At 32.0% G+C, this 22,076-nt stretch overlaps 1 protein-coding gene, 1 long non-coding RNA gene and 1 pseudogene across 4 annotated transcripts; 1 reads left to right on the top strand and 2 right to left on the bottom strand.

The window, feature by feature from the left end:
• The first annotated feature begins 2,202 nt into the window (after positions 1 to 2,202).
• LOC120090027 (Single-stranded nucleic acid binding R3H protein) lies at positions 2,203 to 10,063 on the top strand. 2 transcript variants are annotated; one of them, XR_005485371.2, is made up of 5 exons: positions 2,282 to 2,711; positions 5,599 to 6,217; positions 7,009 to 7,294; positions 8,180 to 8,419; positions 9,794 to 10,063. XR_005485371.2 is itself a non-coding variant. In XM_039047513.2 (4 exons), the coding sequence occupies exons 1-4, from the start codon at positions 2,603 to 2,605 to the stop codon at positions 9,842 to 9,844; spliced, it is 1,065 nt and encodes a 354-aa protein (XP_038903441.1). In that variant the 5' UTR covers positions 2,203 to 2,602; the 3' UTR covers positions 9,845 to 10,063. The 2 variants fall into 2 exon arrangements, 1 of the variants encoding a protein (XP_038903441.1); XM_039047513.2 differs by lacking the exon at positions 8,180 to 8,419 and having other exon boundaries at positions 2,203 to 2,711.
• A 4,016-nt stretch (positions 10,064 to 14,079) lies between these two features.
• Positions 14,080 to 16,035, bottom strand: LOC150032950 (uncharacterized). The gene is made up of 3 exons (XR_016524307.1): positions 15,410 to 16,035; positions 14,608 to 14,666; positions 14,080 to 14,528 (listed from the first exon to the last, which is right to left on the bottom strand). It is a non-coding gene; the product is annotated as an uncharacterized LOC150032950 (long non-coding RNA).
• Positions 16,036 to 20,114: 4,079 nt separating this feature from the next.
• Positions 20,115 to 21,813, bottom strand: LOC120091162 (transcription factor MYBC1 pseudogene; annotated as a pseudogene). The gene has a single exon (XR_016524262.1). The product of XR_016524262.1 is annotated as a transcription factor MYBC1 pseudogene (transcript).
• Between the last annotated feature and the right edge of the window lie 263 nt (positions 21,814 to 22,076).

Below are 22,076 nucleotides of genomic sequence, written 5' to 3'. Positions count from 1 at the left end.
TAAAAAATTAATTGATTCTCATTTAGCTTTTATTGATCTAGAAAAAGGGACCTTATGGACCTACAAATTATAAGCTCCAATGAGCTATTGAAATGGTTTGTCAGTAGTGATGTTTCCACAAGTGCCTCTTCTTCTATTGGTACTAAAATTCCTATTCCTATCTCTTTATTCCCTCTTTTGTTCTATCTACATTTCAGAAAATTCATACACTTCATGGACGGAGCAAAAAGTGGAGTCTTGGTCAAAGTAAGCCACCCTATTCTATTACAAGCATAATTGGGAGAAGCTCATCCGAATCTCAAGCTAGAAATGTCTCATTTCATATCGTTCCCATTCTCCATTTCCTCTGACCTTTAAAGAAAAAAAAGGATGTCAATGAAGAAAGAAAAAGAAAGAGGAAGAGGTCGTAGCAGGCTTTAAGGCGTAAACCCCTACAAGCATATAAAGTTGTGTTTTTCAGAGTCCCATAGAAATACGTACAAGATTAATTCATTAAACTCTTTAATTAAATTAATCAACATTCATTAACTGTCAGTCACTCCATTAAAGACCGACAGCTGCACTCTTCACATTGTAGATATATTTCTGTATCTATTGTATGTAACCAATTAATAGTAAGTTGGCCCTTTTCAAATTGCTCGTAACTACAGCTGGGTCAAACTTATCCCTCTAATGAACAATTAGTTAAAGTCCAACTATGAACTAGACCTCTCTCTAGCCAGTGAGAGGGTGAGACGTTTTATTGTTCAAGACTTGGAATCAATCCTTAAGGGAACAATTTATTTACGTACCTTAATCATGGGAAGAAGTGAATTCCATCTTGTGTAGCTGTGTTCCCAGTTCCTCACTCGGATGAATCCCTAAAATGGTAGATATATTGAGTCGACGAATCTGGCCACTTTCACCCATACAGATCAAAGGATCACTCTCATAGGCGAGAGTTTACAACTCACTCAAGATTAAGGTTAAGTCACCTGTGGTTATCCTAGTGAAATGTAGGTCTTTTCAAGTAACGATGTTATAAAGAGAGACTAATCATTTCGTGGTCTGATCTTATACAAATTCTTTGTACAGGATGCTCCCGCTCACATGTTTCCAAATAAACGATCAAGATTAGATCATTTGTAATACTTTACAACAATTGTAACAATTACAAAGTGGACTTTATCCATAGTGTTACCAAGATAAGGTATCCAACCTTATTTATATACTACAAACCATTTAGGTTATTACTTAAATTTGATCCACTTGTATGTCACCACATACATGTTTAAGCTACACTAAATAACCTAGGATGTTAGTTTACTGGTTTTGGGTTAATGCAGACTAAATGTCAAATAAAATAACACTTTATTTTATTAAATAAATAATTCGCTGTACAAATAATTCACAAACTACGAAACCATGAGATTTAGGACATCAACCCCAACATTACCTATGATACTCGTATCTTGGAACTCAATCGAACATTTTGATATTTTGGTATTAGGTTTCATTTAAAGTCATTTTATAAATGTTTTCAACCGAAAACCCTATGTTGATATTAAAATGCCACTCGTTGGGCTTTCCAGCTCACTTTTTTAAATGTTTTTTTCCCCTAGGTAGCGGAAAGAGTTGAGTTTCAGGTGCCACACAAGGACAAAGTCTGCCACACCACAGGATTAGTCTTCTTTTTGTAAGTTTAGTTATGAGGGTTCGGGTAGTTGACGTTGGTTGTATTTAGAGGGCGTGGAAGCTTATAATATGAATTGTAAGAACACCGAGTTGGAAGTTGTAATAAAATTTTTATAAACATTAAATTTGGTTGTAATAAAATAATCATTATTTGAGTTATGTTATTTAGTGTCTAAGTTGTTGGGTAAGCATATCAAGGTGGATAGTAAGTATCACAAAAGGATAGTATTTACCGTCCTCATACCTCATTCCGGGTGAAAGAGATAAGCGAGGGAGGTAGTGTGACAAGTTGATTATCAAACGAGACCTTAATTTTTATCAAAATTAATTGAATAATAATAAAATAATTTATATGCAACAAAGAGCACATAAAATTTATAGGAAAAAAAGGTTATTAGAGATTAAAAAAAAATTAGCATAGTAAACATATTGTTAAACAAAGTCAAATAAAAAAAAAAAAGACTTAAAGCAATAGTAAAAAAAAAAAAAAAGCAGAGAAAAATAGGGATATTACGTGAATCCATGGATACCGTAAGCGCGTGTTAAAGAAAGAAATTCCCAAGAAGATTTGGATATTATGACTTCTCGTCTTTTTACACTGCGGTTTGAGGGAAGAAGAAAGGAATTTCTTGGCGAGCAAATAATTCACAGAATTTTTAATTTTTATTTTTGGGTAATATAAAATCATTGCCAAATTCCTTCTCTGTCTCTCCTTTTACCCCTTTCCCCTCCGCCTGGTGGGATAAGAAAGAGGGTTTTCTCTCTCTCATCTTCCTTACTTCTCCTTCTCCTTCTCCTGATGCTAAGGATTACACCCTTTTCCTGTTTCTTCATCTTCCTTCTTCTTCTTCTCCTCCTCTGACCCAGAAGGGGAAGAAGAAACTAACCTCTTTGCAGAAAACCCAACTCTTTTAGAGACCTCTCTTCCATGGAATCTGCTTCCTTTGATCCAACCCCACAAGGGTTCAAGGATAAAGAGTCAATGGTTGACCCCTTCTTGGTTGAGGCTCTTCAGAATCCTCGACATCGTCTCACCAGTGAGTTCTTTTGTTTCTTTCGTTTTTTTGTTTGAAAGGGGGTTGAATTGCCCAATTGACCTTTGTTGTTGATCTTGATTCTGTTTCTGGGATCAATTGTTTTGTTTTGTTTTGTTTTGTTTTGTTTTTTTTGGAATTTGGGTTCTTGTAGTTTGTTTGATTTGGATTTGGTGGTGCTTTAAGCTTGTAGTTGGGTAAGATCTGTTTTTTTTTTTTTTCCTGTGGGGTTTCTGTCTTTTAGTTTGCGGAGGAAATCTGGATGAGGGCAAGAATCTTACGATTATGGTTTCCCGCAAGAGCCAATTGCATAGTTAACAAGAGAAGATACGTATAGAAGTAACATCTGAACAGAAATTCACATTTCTCTGATTATAATTATGATTTACAAGAAAGGAGAAGAGGTATCCCCTATCCACCAAGGGGATTACAGAAAATTCCCCATTGGAAATAATCTGCGTTAAGATAAAGTTACAAAAATCACTATGAAGCAAACACCATACAGAAGAAAACAGCTGACTTGGTGTTAGAAACTTAGTCCTTATTTCCCAATGTTTTTCATAAAAGCGCCCCTACTGAGAAAAATCACAGAATCTTAGATTCTTTTGCTAAAGAAAGTTCTGGAAATGAGCTGGTAAAAGGCGTCTGTGCAACACTTAGGCAAAACCCAACAGAGTTTGAAAGATTTAAACAATCTATACCACATGAGGCAGCAAATGGGCATTTAAAGAACAAATGAAATATCTCCTTCACGTGCTTCCTTTATAAGATGCACCAACTGGGAGTTACTGAAGCTGTGGGCTTGCATTTAGCTCCTCAAGGGCAGAGATCGAAAGGAATATGTTCACTTTTTAAATAAGTTTAGCTTTCCAAATGATATTCACATATGAGGGGATTAACACGTGTTCCTTAGCTGTTGTATATTGTATTTTTTGGATATTCCATTGATTAAGAACCTTATATTTTTAGAATGAGAATGGCCGGATCTATGTTTGTTGTTTATAGCAATGTGATTTCTCTTTTATTGTTGCACTTATTGTATTCTGCTATCACCATTCAGATACTGATGACATTAGCAAGAAAGAGAGTTAGATGTCGTGTCCTTGTTGATCTCAAGAAAAGATGATTGTTCGACAGATTTTTGTAATCTTCTGTTTGTTTCATTTGGGGTTGGAATTACATTCCTTATGTTAACTTGTTTTTTAGCTGGTTCCTTTTTGTTAATAATGAAAGTTCTGCAATCTGATTAGAAATGTTAAAGGAAAAAAGTCTGAAATCTTATGGTTGGATCTGATTATTAATTTTCTTTGAGACGCCTTCTGGAAAGGAACAATTAGAATCTTTGTTGGGAAGGAAAGAAACTTTAATCGTTGGTTTGATCTCATTTTTGCACACGGCTACTTGGTTCAAGCTTAATAACTCCTTTTGCAATTGCTCGCATAATGATTTGTCTGCTAATTGGTAGGAAATTTTGTAAGCCCCATTGTAGGTTCTCCTTGCCTTATGTATATTCATCACATCAATGAAATTTTGTTTACTTAAAAAAATAAAGGAAAAAAAAAAAGAGAAAAAAGTGTAATAAGAGTGTTAGTGGGTTATGTTTGGTTCTTTGCTTAAAACACAATGACAACATAAACACTTCCATGAACTATTTAGTTATGAGACATTTATTTATTTTTATATGAAAGACTAAATTTCTTTGAGAAAAAAAAAATGAATGAATGCGAGGGCATACAAAAATGACAAAGCCCACAAAAGGGAGCACCCTAGAGGAAGGGCCTCCAAGCTAACAAAATGAGACCTAATGAATAATTTGAAAAGGTACTCATCACCGACGCCGAGAGAGAAACATTAAAATTCACAAGGGACCAAACATCAAAAGGGGCCCTCCTCTCTAACCCTCTAAAGATTCTATTATTTCTATCCCCCAAATACCCCAGGCACACACCCCTACTTTCCAGAAGCTCCCTTTCCCCGTAAGCAAAGGATGGAGGAGGAACCTCTTGATCATATCACTAAAAGCTTTGGGAGGGGCTAACTAAAGTCCAAACATTCCAAAGAAGTAGTTCCAAACCAAATGAGCATGATCACAACTCCAAAATAAATGAGCCAGATCTTCTTCCGCCTTGATGCAAAGGACACAAAAAAAGGCCCAACCTTCCTCGAGAGCTTATCCAAAGTATTAGTTCTTCCGTGAGTAACTCACCAGACAAAGAATTTCACCTTTTTGAGGATTTTCGTTCTTCTAAAAAAATGGGAACACCACTTAAAACCAATCGGATTATGGTAAGTTTTCCTCCTTCTGAGGAAAAAGCTTCTCTTTTTCTCACCTTGTCCTCTAGGACTCCAAAATGATAATTGGCCTCGTGTCTCCAAGAGGAAGCCCCAAGTAAGACGTTGGAAAGTCATGTTGCTTAGCTCGTTCAAACTAAAATGTTATTGACATTGACATTCCACTTTTAGTAACTTTGATTTTGTTTTTTTTCCTTCCTGGAGCGCATTTAGTTACTGGTAGATCTTAAATATTGGGAAATCCTTGTTCCTTATGGGCCAGAGTTACATTACTGGACGTAAAAAGCTTTGACATACTCCTGACAGATAATGCAAGGACAAGTATCATTACATAAATGGATGTTAAGCAAAAGCAATATTTTTGGAGGCCTCTATTTGTCACATCTTTTAATGTCTTTTGGAATCAGTATTTAATTTTCCTCAGCTAGGTGTAGAGGGTAGTTCATAATTGGCAGGGATTTCTCTTTTGATTTGTAAGCATCCTTCCTAAGTGATATGTCCGTTGATATGAATGTGCATTTTTATATTTCTTCATTTGAACATTGATTTCTTTTAATAATATGAGTAACTTTCATGTTAATTTATAATTTCTTTTCAGTTTTACGAATGGAACTTGACATCCAGAAGTTTTTGCATAATCCTGATCAGCAGCTTTTTGAGTTCCAGCATTTTCCTACTTCATACCTTCGACTTGCAGCTCATCGTGTTGCTCAACATTATGGCCTTCAAACCATGGTTCAGGACTCTGGCATAGATGGTTTTGGAAATAGGATCTTGGTTCGAAAAACGGTGGAAAACAGACTCCCTTCTGTGCATTTATCTGAAATACCTGCGAAGCAATTGGACAATGAGAAGCATGAGCAGGTCAAAATTGTCATTAGACCTAGGCCTAACAAAATGTCTGGAATTTCTGCCAATGAAGGAGGTCACAAACAAAGTTCTGTCAGAAGTGTGGAAGAGAGAAAGGAGGAATATGATAAGGCACGAGCTCGAATCTTCAGCTCCCCAAGTAGTCCTGAGATAGATAATACAACGTCTCAAACACCATCTGAAGGAAAGTATGCATGCTCAAACAGGGATGAGACTGAAGGCTGTAGAACTTTGGGTGGTGATTTGGAAAAATTTAATGGCAGGGATGGCATGACTTCTCGAGTTGCCATTTTCAAAGATAGGGAAAAGGATCGTAGTGACCCTGATTATGATCGCAATTACGATAGGTATGTGTACATCTATCTAATTTGGATCTTGAATTGGCAATTATGTTTAGTGTCTCTTTATGGGTGTTCATTTGTTGAACTTTTTGTTATTGTGGGACCTTTGGGGGAGAGGAACAATAGAGAGTTTCGTGGTGTGGAGAGGGATCCTACCGAGGTGTGGTTATTGGTGAGGTTTCATGTTTCTCTTTGGGCTTCGGTCTCTAAGTCTTTTTGTAATTATTCCATAGGCAATATCTTACCTAGTTGGAAACGCTTCCTTTAATGGGTTTTTACTTTTTTGTGGACTTGGTTTTTGTTGGCCCTTGTATTCTTTCAGTTTTTTCTCAATGAAAGCAGATGTTTGAATAAAAAAAATTGTTGAACTTTTTGGTTTAGTATCATTCTTTTGGATTAGAGCCTGTTTTTGTAGGTAGTTGAGGATTTTTTTGGTTGGTTTGTTTTTTGTATATCCTTGTATATTCATTCATTTTTCTCAATGAAAGCTTGGTTTCTTACCAAAATAATATGTCAATTATGTTGGTGGTGGATTAAGAAAAAGTTTTAGATTCTGTTGATTATTTTTATGTTTATGCATGAGTGCTTTATTTTGCTTTGTTGGAAATTTTATGCTATTATTTGCGGCTGACTTTTTATTGGTTGCAGCATGTTGCATGTCTGCAAAATTCCAGTAGTGTTCAGTTTTTTATTCTTCCAATTTCCATGAAAGTTTAAGCCTATGCCTAGGATATGCCAATGAAGATGGCAATTTTGAATCACATAATCAAATTTTGATTCTTTCTCTCTCAATACAGGTATATTAGGAACCTTCCAACCAATCAAAACTTAAGCTTGGCTCCATTTATTATGCAAAAAATTCAGCCTCCATTTGTACAATATGATTCGGGTTATTCTCTCATGGGTCATATGCCAGGAACTCAAGCTTCAGTTAACTATGGGCCTCATCCGAGTCCTGTTGTAAGCCCTTTCTGCGCAATGGGTTTAAACCAGGCATCTAGGGATGCTTCTTATGAGCAGTGGCAGAGTGCTGCAATGATGTATGCCCATTCCTACAACCAGCTCAGGCATTCTGCATTTCAGGTATTTTTAATTTTATTTAACGAGGCCTTCTCCTTTGCAAAAAGGTTGCAAGCGTTATTTGTCAAAAACCCAGAAAAAAAAAGATCATCAATCTTTTTGCATTGTGTTGCATTGTGTTGCATTTTTTTATTCATGATTGAGATGAGATCAGAAAAATCATATTTTTTAATAGAGTTTAAATAGTTCGGTTCTTCATGTTGTAAGGTTTATTTATTTATTTATTTTTTAAGGAAGCAATATATATTTCACTGATAAGATGAAATAAAGAAAGTGAACCCATCAAAGAACTTGAAATTACAAAAACCTTTTAGTCAAAATGTTAACACAATAATTTGAAGGCTTGAACTAAAACTTTGTGATAAAGTTGTTGAAAGGGAGGAATTGTTGCTGAAAGTCCAATATTTTCTCAATTCATTAGCACCAGAAGGCAGATAAAGGCTCTAACCAATAACCAATTGAACCCACCAACAAATATTTTAGGTTTGATGATGTCAAATCTGGATCGAAGCATGCGTTGTCTTTTTAATAAAGTGTAACATGTACTGAAGGTGCAACTTTAGAAGTGGATATAGGTATTCATGTGACTGACCTTTTTTGTGTAGTTTCATAGATTATGTTACTTTTCCGTGTTTGTGTTCATGCACATGCTTCTTTGTTTCTCTCTAGCTAAATGGACCATAAAAGAGCCCTGGTTGTGCGTTTGTTTAATATCTAAGCTTTGCGTTTCTGCTACTATTGGAGCAATTCTTTTGATACATTGTGTCAAGGGCTTCCACAACTTCCTCTCCCTAGTTTTCTTTTAGACCATTTTTCTGTCCCATGCATATACTGATTCACTGATACTGGATATACATATACTCAGCCATATTTCATTTGGTTCATCAGGAACTCCTCCTATCTATTTACCGATCATTGCTAGATTTCTTTTCTCAAATTTCCAAGGATTTAAGCTCCCCTTATTGGAGGAAGAGAAGTTTTAGACTTCTTGACTAAATGCCCGTCAATTCCCCACCTCACCATCTGGCTCGATCATCTATCATAATTGGCTAGGCACAAAGGCTGCAAAGATATGATTGAGGACTTGCTTCTTCACCCTCGGAAGGAAGGTTTCTGTGGCACGCTAGGGTATGCACTATTGTTTGGGGGCTTTGGGGAGAAAGAAATAATAGAAATTTTAAAGAGTTTGAGAGAACCCTGAGTGAGGTGTGGTTCTATATTAGGTTCAATGTCTCACTATGGGGTTTGTGACTAAGTTTTTGTTGTAATTATCTATTAGGTTTTATTTTGTTAAATGGTAGGCCATTTTTGTAGGTTGCCTCTCATCCGTGCCTTGTTCGTGTTTATGCTTCTTAGCTTTTAATCCTGAGTTTTGAGATTGTCCATGTGTTACTTTTTTCATTTGCTCTGGTAATGAGATAATTTTTAAAATTTTTAAATGCTGACAATGACATAAAAATTATAAAATAAAAAATAATTAAAATAGCAATTAGAAAAAAACCCCTCTCTCTCCTCTCTCTTCTCCCCCATCTCCATTCGTGCCAATACCAATTCTTCTTCCTCTTCACCGATGTTCGTGTGAGCCTCATCGGTGGTTTTTGAGCTCTAAGCTTCGTTGGTGGTTGTGGGAATATGGTCAGTGGTCATGGGGGTTGATTTTGTTTTCCTACATATAGATTTAGAGGGGATTTTTTTTTATGAATGTTATATGGGGGGAATTGAGTGATGGGCGATGGGAGACAAATATGATACTTTGGTTTTGCAACTGAAATTGGGTGATTTTGAAGGGGAAAAGGAAGAAGAAGAAGGAGGAGGAGAGTTAGTCCGGCACTATAGGGTTTGTTGAATCATTTAGTCATGTATCATTTTTGTACATGACCTATAAAAAATTGTTTCTTAATAAAAAAAAAAGGTTTGTTGAATCAGCTCGTGATCAATTCTAAAAGAAATGTTATTTGGAAGAGAAAATTCCTTGAAGACTAGAAGAGTAAACATGAATGATATACTCTCAACTCCCCAGGGGTTGAGACATCCCTTTTAACATCTGAAGAAGTTTTAATATAGCTCCGTTTCGGATTTGTTCTTCCAGACTTTTTGGTATCTTATATGCTCATCACAAGAGCACTAGTGCTTTGATCGGGGAGTTCTTTCTCAATCCGGCATTTGGGAAAAATTGTCGCCTTTTATTGCTTGTTGGGGTGTTGTGATCTTATGGATTCTGTGGGGTGAACAGAATAGTAGGATTTTTAGAGGAGTTGATAAGGGACTCCAGTGAGGTTTGATCTTTAATGAGCAGACATTTAAGTTAGATAGTTTTCTTTGTTCCGTGTTATTATTCGAAGAGAAGTTGATTGTGGCAAAACCCAGAGTCAGTAAGTTGCATTTCCTTTTAGAATTCTGATATGTTATGAATTTTCTATTTGGTAATCAAATCTCCCTTGAAAAAACTGCTTTATGAAGTGATTTATCTTATGTCCATCTGCTGCTGCTATGTTATTGCAGGCCCCATTCTGTCAGCAACCCCTCAGCTTTGACTATTCTCAAAACCATTAGATACGATGAGGAGTTTAGGTGAAAAAAAAAAGTTTACAATTAGATTTTGTATTTGTAGGGGTTGCATTTTACTCTTGCTTTTGACTGCTTGGAACTCAGTTCTAGTTTGGGACTCTTTTGTTCTTCATTTGGACCTTTATCATAAGAATTTGTAAGGATTGAGGACTTTCTCATGTCTTTTGGACAAATTTAAAATGCTCCAATATGCCATTAGTTGAATTTCTTCTTTTTATTATACTTTTTGCTTGTATTGCTGTCACACATTCAGTTGTACCATTTTATATTTCTCTGCTACACCCTCTTTAATAACATTTCTCCCATTGGACTTCAACTTTTTTTTTTCTCTGCTAATGTATGTATTTATGTATATATATGTGTGTATATACATGTGTATATACATGTGTATATATATGTGTATATATTCCTTTTTTTTTTTTTGGTAATATCGTTGACAGTTTAGGTCAACTTATGTGCATTATTTTTTCCTTTACGAAACTTAGAAATCGCTCAAAATGATCCAAAATCCAAAAACTTTTATGTTATTGACTTCACTTCATATTTACACTCTTTTGTTCTTCAACAGCCACAATATTTCATTCATTCAATCCAACACTATTATTTCATTTTATTCTCTATCAACATTTTTTCTCCACTAAAATTCCCATATCTATGTTTTTTTCTTATATTACCAAAAACATCAAATACCAAAGATGATCTAAGCTTAAAATTTGTGAAGCCTATTAAAAATAAGTGTGCTTTTACCATTTTGTTTAATCTATAAGTATGGTTGGAAAAAGTACGAAAAAAAAGTATTAAAACGAGTGGTCATTTAGTTAAAAATGGGAGTTATATCGACAAAGATATGATTAAAACAAAATCGCTAGTAAAAAGTGTGCGATCGTTGACTTTATGTGTGTGAACGATGATTTTGTCTGATCATATCTTTTGTGATCTTTCTAACTAAGTTTTTAAATTTATTTTTTGTGATCTTTCCAACTAAGTTTTTAAATTTATTTTTTGTGATCTTTCCAACTAAGTGAAAAAGAGAAAAAATAGATGGTTTTGACTTCTAGAGTTTTAAAGTTGAATATTGAATAGGTTTTTGTTCAATTTACCAACATGGTTGAAAAGAATTGGAAAAAAAGTATGAAAACAAGTGGTTATTTAGCTGAAGTAAAGTTGTATCTATGAAGATATGACTAAAATAAAATAAAATTTCACATAACAAAAGGTTTTTGTGATTGCTGGCCTCGGGTATTTCATGTTTTCAAATTTGTGTTTGGTAACAGATTCAAAAATTAAATTATAATTTAAACAATTTTTCAAAATGTGTTTATGATATATTTAAAAATCATAAAATCAATTATAGTTACTAAATACTACAATGTAAACTATCACTAATTAATTTATGAACACGTTTTATGTTAAAATTTTTAGATATTAATTATTTTGTAATATTATATAATATATATTTTAATTTCATAAAAATAATTGAATTTATAATATGAAATATTATATTTTTTTATTATTATTTTTTATCCTTTCTAATATAGTTGTGCTTTTTAAAATTTTGAATTCAAAATTTAGATACACAAAAAGCATAAAAAAATATTCTTTTAAAATTTACACTATGCATGTTCATTCAAGTCGATGAATTTAAAAACATAAAATAGAATTTGAATCTAAAACACAGTTCATCATTTTATTTATTACAATAATAATAGATTTGCACACATTTTTTCGACTCTTTTTTATTGCATTATATTAAAGAATAAGATACCATTTTCTTTTTTAAATTATTTTTAGGGCAGATTCTGTCAATAATAAAGGTCTATGTTCTCATCTTAGCCCATTTTGGTGGCTCAACAAGCACCAATGGGGCACACTAAAAAAAACAATGTTTTTATTTTTTATTTTTTTTTGGCATACCATGTGAATTAAATTAAAAAAAAAAAAAAGAAAAAGAAATTCTAGAGATAGAGCACATTGACGGACATAAGGTGTGAATCAAAATTTTTATTAAATTGAAAAAAAATTAATTGTTAAAATTTGTTGGCGTGAAAAACTTGTATGAGTTCTCAAACTTATAAAAGTTTTAAAATTACACCTTCGAACTATAATAATTGTCCAATTTTAAAACACCTATAAGTTTGCGCTTAATTTTTATAATGAAAAGTTTGAGATATAATTGCAATTACCACCATAATTTAGGGGTGATTTTTTTCAATTTACCTGATTATCTTTTATATAAATTTTTATTGTCATCGATATTCATTATTATTTTCATAAACATTTCTATAAAATTAAAATATCGAACATCGAGATTTCAAACTTTTTATCGTGTTTGAAAATTGAAGAGTATTCATAAAGAAGTGGGAGAAAATATCAAATAAGAAATTATTTACACACAAAGTTGATGCAAATCATATTCTCATTTAGGGGTATTTATGAAGGGTCAAAAAGAAATAAACACATTTGGTAGTACATGAGTTTCTTCTTGTAGATGAAGGAATAACTTTATCCATAATTGTACATTACTAAACCTTCAAATCTTTATTTATTAATTTCTTTTTTGTTTTTTTTGTTTTTTTTGTTTTTTTTTTTATATGTTTTGTTCTTCTTTGGGCTATTTATCTTGTTGATGGTCCCCTTATCTTATCTTGTTACACAACTGAAAGTCTTCTTTGTCTTGTTATACTTTATGACCTCTACTAACTCTTAACTCACTTTTTTTTTTCTTTTTTCTTTTTCTTTTTGGTCATTCAATGTTTTTGTTTAGTTGGACTTTGTTCTCTATAAGTCATACGTTGTTTCATGCAATTTAATGTGTCCTGGTCGTGGATAATTTACTAAACGATCGCATAGTAGTTTACTAAATAAAATATTCCGGAATGACGCATAAAACGATCGTATATAATTACTAAATGATCCGCATAGTAATTTATTAAACGATTGTGTGCGATCGTGTATAATTACTAAACGATCGTGGATAATTTACTAAGCGATTGTGTGCGATTGTATTCAACAGACGCATATGCGGCGTACAGGAAAAAAAAACTAAATAAAATATTCCCGAATGACAGGTTTAATTTTTCTTTAAAATGCAGCGTACGGGGCTAAAAAAAATAATAAAATATTTTAGAATGCGTCTATTCAAGAGACGTACTCGGATGGGGACAAAAAAAAAAAAAACCCACCCATTTTCCCTAAATAAATTGAAAACCACCCATTTTCCCCAATTAACTTTCAAAACTACCCCTATCTAAATACCCCCTTCATTTACTATTGTCAATATTTTAGATAGTTTTCCTAATTTCAACTTTAAAGGTAAATTTTGCTAAGTAATACAAGTAAAAAGTTTAGATGTGTATTATAGCAAAACTTTTTTAAGTAACTAGAAAGTCGAATCTAAATGTCATAAATATTTTTTCAGTAACGAAATGGATTTTAAAGATGTTACGGACATGTTTAGGAGTGATTTTGAAATTGTTAAAATTACTTTTATTATTTTTAAAATCACTTTAAAACATATTTTTTTAATCGTTCAAAATCGATTTTGATGATATGCAAATTGCACTTAGAAATGTAAAATTAAATATTAAATTAATTTTGAACGATTAAAGACATATTTTAGTATGACTCTTTACATGACAAAAGTGATTTTAACAATTTCAAAATATCTCTCAAACGTGCACTACAATTATTTTCAAATATTTTAAGTTTGAGATAATATTAACCTCTTATTTCAAAATAAATTTGACTTATGTATGTATATATCAATTGAAGAGATAAATAGTCTTGATTAAAGTAGAAGATTAACATAATACATATAGTTTTTTTTAAAATTCTAGAAACCTCTTAAACTTGAATAAGTGGGGTAGATTCTTTTTCTTTTTTGAGTTTATATGATATAGATTTTGTAACTTGTTTAATTATTTAATTTAATAACTTACCAAATGGTGTTACGAAACCGCACACAATAATATATAATTAGTTAGCTAATTAACAATTAACAAAGTTAAAGAATCTAGCAACTTGCTAACACATGTCAAATAACAAATACTTATTTTTTCTTTAAAAAAAAAAACAATTATTGTTATGTTATTACATTATAATTTCTAAAAAGGAAAACCAATATCTTTTTCATTGGATAAACTCAAACCCATTTTGCCAAAACAGAAATTAATGGACAAAAAGTGAGTTATTAATTCCAAAACAGCCAAAAGATGATACATATCAATCCCAATTGCCACTAAGAAGCATAAATCACAATTAAAAAGAAAAAAGAAAGCAAGAAAGGGCAATTGTCTTTTTGACACAAATGAATGTGTTGTACAATTTAGTGACATGTAAATGCAAAGCTTGACAATGGCATAAATGGATGGGAGGGTTTCATTATTATTGGACAAACAAACCAAAAGAGTTGGATCTAGTAGTCATTAAAGTAGGAATAAAAAGAGTAAAAGAATGGTCTAAATTTTTTATTATCTTTAAAATAAAGCATTATAGTTATAGGGGTGAAGATTCAAACCTTCACGCTATAATATTTGTTGGCGTGAAAAACTCACATGCATGTGTCGTGGGTTTTCTGTCGGCCCCCTTCTCTGATTTGGTTTCGTCCTTCAACTAATCTGTTGGAGAGTACTTGTACCCGTGTGGTACCGATTCGGCCACATTTCGCTGCCTAAGTTAGTATATGAAGTGTGTAGTTTAGCTAAGCACGGAGAGTAAGGTTAGAGTTTTTTCCTTTAGAGTTTACTTACTTCTTCTCCTTCAAGGTTGTCGAATGGGGTTAAATATTGCCCTTTGCTTTGACACTCATCTGTAGTCAAGGACGAAAATAAATATCGGTAAATTAGATTTATGGATATATCGATGGATATTATAGAAAAAATCACGGATATCATGGAAATTTATAAAAATGTTGTGAATATTTTAATGAAATTTTAGAACAAACTTATTTAAGTAATAAACTATAATTTTAAGTATATAAATCAATAATTAGAAGCCAAATATGTAATAATAGAATAATAATAGATAAAGAGAACCGAAAAATAACAACTGAAACTATAATTATCACTTGAATGACTATAATTACTACGATAATAGCCATAATTACTATTGTTATAAACATATTGACCATGTCCATATTGACTTGTCTAAACTCATTCCCTATACTTGAAACAAGTGAGTCAACATCAATTTGAACATCATCATGTATGGATTTTCTACGAATGAAAGATCTTCCTGTTGCTCTAATTCTTAGACTGCCAACTCTATGGTCATGGTTGAAGTTTTGTGTGCATACGTACGTGAATTGAGATTCTCTAGTGAAGTAGCTAATTTCTGCTCCACCAGCTTTATGACCATGGGGTCTTAAGTTTTTTTTTTTTTTTTTTTTTTTTTGTGGTTTTTTCTTTCTTTCTTTTTTTTTTTTTTTTAACATGAATGTTTTGAATTGAAAATTGAGAAAATTTAAAAATTGGAAAATGTAGTACATTGGAAAAGCTTTATATTGAAAAAAGAAAAAGCAAAGATACGTAGAGATAATCAGATGACATATACCTGAAATATCCATGATATTTTCACGATATATCCACAAAATATTCGTGATATATCTACAAAATATCAACGATTTTGTTGAGCTGTGAAAGATATTAGCCTAAAAAAATATATCGAAGATATATCGTTAATATCGATGATATAATGTGAAATTTGGAGAAAAAAGATCTTACCTCCAATATCTTTATCAGATATGTGATTTTACGTATATATCACATATATATCGAGATATTTTCATCTTTCCCTGTAGTTACGTATAATGTCCGCGATGTCAGCGTGGTTGCAACTCAAGATCATAGAGCGCCAGTGCCAAGCTTTGCTCGGTTACTTTTCGATTAGTACAATTCTTCCAGTTTGATTGATCGATCCAGTATTCGAGGGTCTGACTTTTTTCCTTTCTTGGACATACGGACCCCATGCAGTTTTTCTTAGATTTGGGCCTATTAAGGAGGGTCATTAGGTCTTGCCTGGACAACCCTCTAACAATTTGAATGCTTCCTATGCCTCTTGATCACCATCAAACGTTGTAAGATTAAACAATAGTTGATCTGACTACTCCTAGATATGTTAAAATAATGAAAAGACAAGTAGACAAAGTGATTTCATGGATGTCTTTTCTTTTATCAAGAAGCAGCTTGGAAAGTGTTTTAAATTAAGAATTAATAATGGGAATTTGAAAGGTGTATTTATTATAAGATGTAAGATTTTAAACAAACAACCAATAATTGGGTGAGATACAGCTTGGTTTCCACCTTGTTGGAGTTTAGTGTGTGTTGGGAATCTTAGCACATTATTTCCAAAGCTTAAACTTTGCAAACCAACAAAGTTTTAGCTCAGCTTTTGTAGGCCAACATGTGATAGACTCAAATCAAAGCTAGTTTTATGACTACCCTTTTCTTTTTTTTGTCCCTTTCTTTATTTCCCTCTTTTACTTGAGTGACTAAAATATTGAGCAAGTCAAGAGGATAACCAAATACAAAAGTTGATAATGTGAATGCAAAGTTAAAAGGGTTAAATGGGTTAAGTAGACCATTTCTTAAATATGTTTTATTAGTATAAGTAGTTAAGTTATTAAGTTTTGTATATGTTGAGAATTGTCCACGGTAAGATCTAAAGTCTATAAACAAGCCTAAATCTAAATGGTATCGAGAAAGAGCATAGGAAAATGTACCTCCAAAAAAAAAAAATGTCAGTTCCTCATAGTATGGTTTAACCAATTGAACCAATGAGTACATACCAACTAGAAAATAACTGAGTTGAGGTCGAACTGGCACCCTACTACCTTAAGTACCAGAAACTCCTTGACATCTCTACCGTCATATACAACTGTGAGTATGTGTCTGAGGATTGACTTTTAAAATTTCTATATGTATTCGAATTTTTTTTATTTGCCACAAAATGTTTTAAAAAACACATTAAAAAGTTTTTCTTTTCTTTTTTTTTAAATGAGATTTTCATTTGTTATTATAATAATGCTTTAATATATATATAGAAACAAGATTGGCTCATGTATGTTGTTATGGGTAGGTCATACCACTTGGATGGATTCTCAATTTTTTTTAAGTAATCGTGTCTATTTCATTAAATAAAAAAGTAGATATTTTAAATCCAATTTAATAACAAGTATTTGGTGTCACATTAGTATTTAATCAATACACAACTCTTAACATTTTGTGAAAAGTAAGAATTTGGTTTTATAAATTAATACATACAAGTATGGAGATTTATAACTTTTTAAAATCTAAAATCATAGAATATTTAACCTTAAAAGAATGATAAAGTTTGTACATCATTATCTTTACTTAAAACTAAATCGATGATAGGGTTGTTTTTAGTGAATCTATGATATAGTCGTTAAATCAAACCTAATTCAATAATTTAGATGTAAAAAGAAAATCGTATACTTTTTTTTTTTTTTTGATAAATTTGGCAAGCATAACACATTTTAAAAGTGTTATTAATTTGTATTTGTAAACTAGATTAAATATATGATTTCATTTTTCTAACATGCCCATCATATTTTGTTTCATTTTTAATAGGTGAAGAAATTGAATTTTATCCTTGGTTATTTTTAATATGTCACATCACTATTTTTTTCCGTACAACAACGTGTAAATTGGAAGATTCAAATCTAATTTATTATGTCAAGGATATATGTCTAGATGATTTTCTACCCTAGATTTTGTTTCATCTATATTGACGAACATGATAAACAAGTTTATAGAATAATTATTAAAAGATTAGGATAGAGAATGAAGTTTATAAATATTTATAAAATATATGATTTATAAGATAAATAAGTGGATGAATGATTGATGTTATATGACCAAATACAATAATAGACCCAAAAGAGGGAGAAAATAAAACAAAAGAATTAAAGAGATATTTGTCACGATGTTGTACTTGATTGCACACAAACCACAAAATCTAATGCTTGTTTCTTCCACTTTTTTCCATAAAACTTTGTATTTTAGTTTCACAATTTAGATTGCCCTAAACATCACTTTCTTTGGCACATAGTCTTTGTTGAAAAATTTACATTCCTTCTAAGAAAAATCAGATTTTTCTTTTCTTTTCATTTCTTCCTTCTCTAGGAATCTTTCTCTTGTATAAAATTTCAATCCATCAAATCTATATTAGAAAAAAAACTAAAATGCGTTTAAATTAGATTTATAATTATTGATTCTCATGAAAATCACGATAAAAAAAATGGTAAAGAATAAGCATAATTTTCATTAAAAAAAATGAATGTTATTAAATAGTTTCTAAATTATGATATAAGTTATTGAATTTTGATGATTCTATTTTTAAAATTATGAAATTATGGTGATTGTAATCATGCCATCTTCGTTGTAAACGTAACAAAATTGTGATGTGCTTTGGAAAAAAACGTGAGTTGATTTGGTATTAACGTAAATGGACAAAAGCATAATTGGTAATTATTGCTTCAAGAAGAGGTTTGTTTAGCGTGACACTTTATTCGGTCCAATTATTCACTCTTTCTTTTGAACGTTTGCCTCGAAAAATTAAATTGAAAAATATTACACAACTTCAAATTCACAAGTAATTTAAAGTTGAAAAGTTAAAAAAAAAAAAACAAAATAAACACATGGATGAAAGTGTATTGTCAAAAATTATAATTCGAACATATTAAAACAATACTTGTCCATATATGCACAATTCAATAAAATTGATAAAGGCACTCATTTCCCTATATGGTTTATCTTTAGTAGCCTAAGAATATTATTTATTCAAACTTATCTGTTCATTGCAATATAATTAAACTACAATTTTCTTTCATTTACTTTAAAATGTATGCTTTGATTATTCTACTTTTACTAAATGACTTTTTTTTTGGGTCATAGCTTACAAAATCCAAATACAAATTCTCTATATGATGTATATATTTCAAGAAACTTACTCAATGTTAATTGAGTAGAACAAACAAATAAAAAATAAAAATAACTAAATTAACGTATATTTTTTAGATAATATATAATGGTATTAAGATCACACTTTTAAAAATTTAAAGACCAACATGAGATAAAAGTTAAAAAATATAGAGACCGAAGTAAACACGTTGAGATTATATAAGCCTACTAAAAAAAGAGGAAAGAATAAAACAAGATTAATACCGTAGTGACTTTTTTGAATCACAAATTCAAGGACTTAATAGGTAAATTTAAAAAATAGAGGGATTGAAGATTAAAAAGGTATAATTTTGCTCTATGCTTATTTTTATTGAATTATCCAAATGTGGAGAATAGGCATGTGAGATTTGATTTCCTTAGCAAGGTTCCCAATAATCTAAGTTTATAAGGTTCCTTAAAAACATTATTATTAAAAGAAAAATGGGTGTGTGTGGTTTGGTAGTGCTTCATTACAGCTAACATATGTTTCACCAATGCTCAAGTCAAAACAAACATAATCAAAGATTCTAAACCTCACATGCACTGCCTAATTCCAACTTTAATTAAGATTTAATTATGGATAATTTTTAATTTTTTTTAATTATTTTTTTTTTCTTTTTTGGAAAGACAAGAAGATGCAATGTTTCAAAGATTGCTTGTTGGTATAACAACTTTAGATCACAAAGGAAGAATCAAAGAATCTGCTACTTTTATTTAAAGATTATTGTCTTAAAAAAACATGAACTGGATCAAATCTCCAAAATCACATGTTGATTTTTTTCCAAATAAATGTGTTGCACCATAATCAAATATTTTTTCTTCGCCAAAATATCGTTTTGGTCCCTATATTTTGCAGGTTGTTTAATTTTAATCTTGGTATTTTAAGAAATTTTAAATTTAGTCCATTTTATTTGTTTATTCTTAATTTTTTTTCTTTAAAAAACTTTTTGTTATTTATTATTATTTTCTACTTTAAATTTTGAAAATACGTTCATATATTAATTTTTTTTCATGAACTAATTATTATTATTTAATTAATTTTGATAAAAATTAATTTGATAGATTAAATTTAAGTTTTATTTAAAATCTACTACTAAAATTAGACATGTAAAATTACATATATAAAAATTGAACAAATTTTCAAATTATAATGATGAAAATGATATTTTAATTTTTTTAATTTTTTTTTAATTTTTTATAATTAGCTGGGAAGAGAGTATATATAATTGGTTAAGATATTATTTTTAGTCATGCTCATTGCAAAATAATAATAATAATAATAATAATAATAATAATAATAATAATAATAAATGCCATTTTATTTTTATTTTCTTGACAAGGAAAAAAAAGGAAAAAGAAAGAAAGAAACAGAGAATTTAAAGATGATGAACAAAGCTAAAAATCCTCGAACTCTATTTTGAGGATTTCAATGGATACATTCACAAAGTCTTGTAAAAAGAGTTCATATTAATGTACAATTTTACCCCTTCAGTAATGGAATCGATTTTACCTTCATCCGGCAGCCGCCGGCAATTCAACCGACGAATCAGAAACTCACGGCGGCCAACTGGTTTGGCCGGAGACGAAGAAAGAACAAAATCAGAATCGGAATACCAGGATTTCGAGATCGGTAAAATCGCCATTACCGCCGGTGAGCAAGTCCGGATTTCAAATTGAAAGAAATTTTAATCATTTCCGGTGGGGAAAAGAGTAAGAACCTTCCTTCCTCCTGTTCCATTACCCGAATCCAAATCCTCGCTATAATTCGTCGCCGGAGTACTCACTGGAGCTCCAATCCGGTGAACAGACCGAGTCAAAAACGGGTGCTCAAGTTGCCCATTCGGCGGCGACCCAAACTGAGCCACTTGCCGGTGGTACTGAGCAGCAGCGGCAGCCATCTGGTGGTGGTGATGCTGCAGAGCTCCAACGGGAACAAACGGCAAGAAATGGTCGGAATTACCCCGAGCAGAGTGAAGAAAATGAGCCGGAACAGGGGAACTAGCAAACAAATGATCGGTAGCGGGATCTGAAGCGGCTGAAGGCAATCCAGCACCACCACTAGTTCCGCCACCACTACCACCGGAAATCCCCTGCATACGCTTCAGATAGAGGCGGTATTTCTGCAAATGGCTAGCTACGTTCTCACGAGTTAACCCATCGACGCTCATCAACTGCATTATGGTTTTAGGTACGGCATTTTTTATCCCTAGATGAGCAACGGCGTCAACGAATCGCTTATGAAGCTGCGGAGTCCAGACAAGCCGCGGCCGCTTCAGTGTTCTGGCAGGTTCGTCGCCAGCGCCGGACGCTAAATCCCCTGAATCCCCAAAATCTGCAGAACTCGGCTGAGTGAGCACCGGAGGCGGCGGCGGAGGCGGCGGTGGATGAGAATTGTTATTAATGGGAGGATTTGAGTTAGTAATATCAAATGCTAAAGCAAGATCAGGGGTGATAAGGGTTTGAGAAAGAGGCATCAATTCTTCAGGAGAAGGAAGCTCTGATTCCCATTTTGAGAACCAATTTGAATCATCTTCCTTCATTGTTTCTCAAATCTAAAACAGACCCACTTCAATTTTCACCAATATTTCAACTGGATTTACTTCAATTTTGTAAACAAACAAGAAGAAACAGACACAAAATAGGATAAAAAACAGAATCAAGTGAAATTTTCAGAGCAGAGAAAAAGGAAGAAGAAGAAGAAGAAAAGAAGAAGAAAGGTGAGGAATTTGGGAGAGGGGTTCGAGGTGGATCTTGTAAGCTCCTTTTTTTTTTAGGTTACAATTATTAAAAACATTTATCAAGTACTCTTTTTTTTTATTATTTTTTTATCTGGGTTTTATTTTCCGGGATCTGAGGGCGTTGGAAAAAAAAAAGAAAAAAGAAAAAGAAAAAGAAAAAAGAAAAAACGAAAATCAGAAGATCTGATTTTAAGGAAAAAATGGATGGATTTGTGGCTTGTGGCTGAGCGCGTGGAGTACACGAACCATGTGAGAAGAGGAGTGAGAGTGGGAAAGGGAGAGATGTGTTGAGAGAACCAATCATTTGAATGTCGTGGGCCTTCCCTCAGGGTTTGTTTTGGCTAAGGACAACGCCTCCTAGTACTAGGATTTTTGTAATGGCGCGTGTACTACACGTACTAATGACGGATTTTTCAATTATTATTATTATTATTATTACTTTTAATGTTTATTTGATTTTGTGCATTTTTGTGGGCGTATGATAAGGAAGTTGGATTTTTGTTCAAAGTAGAATTAGGGTTT

The sequence above is a fragment of the Benincasa hispida genome, chromosome 11 (genome assembly GCF_027475165.1).
Source record: "Benincasa hispida cultivar pf3 chromosome 11, pf3_genome.v1.1, whole genome shotgun sequence".
NCBI lineage: Eukaryota > Viridiplantae > Streptophyta > Magnoliopsida > Cucurbitales > Cucurbitaceae > Benincasa > Benincasa hispida.
The sequence above is the reverse complement of the archived record's forward strand: the minus strand, read 5'-3'. Positions and strand labels throughout refer to the sequence as shown.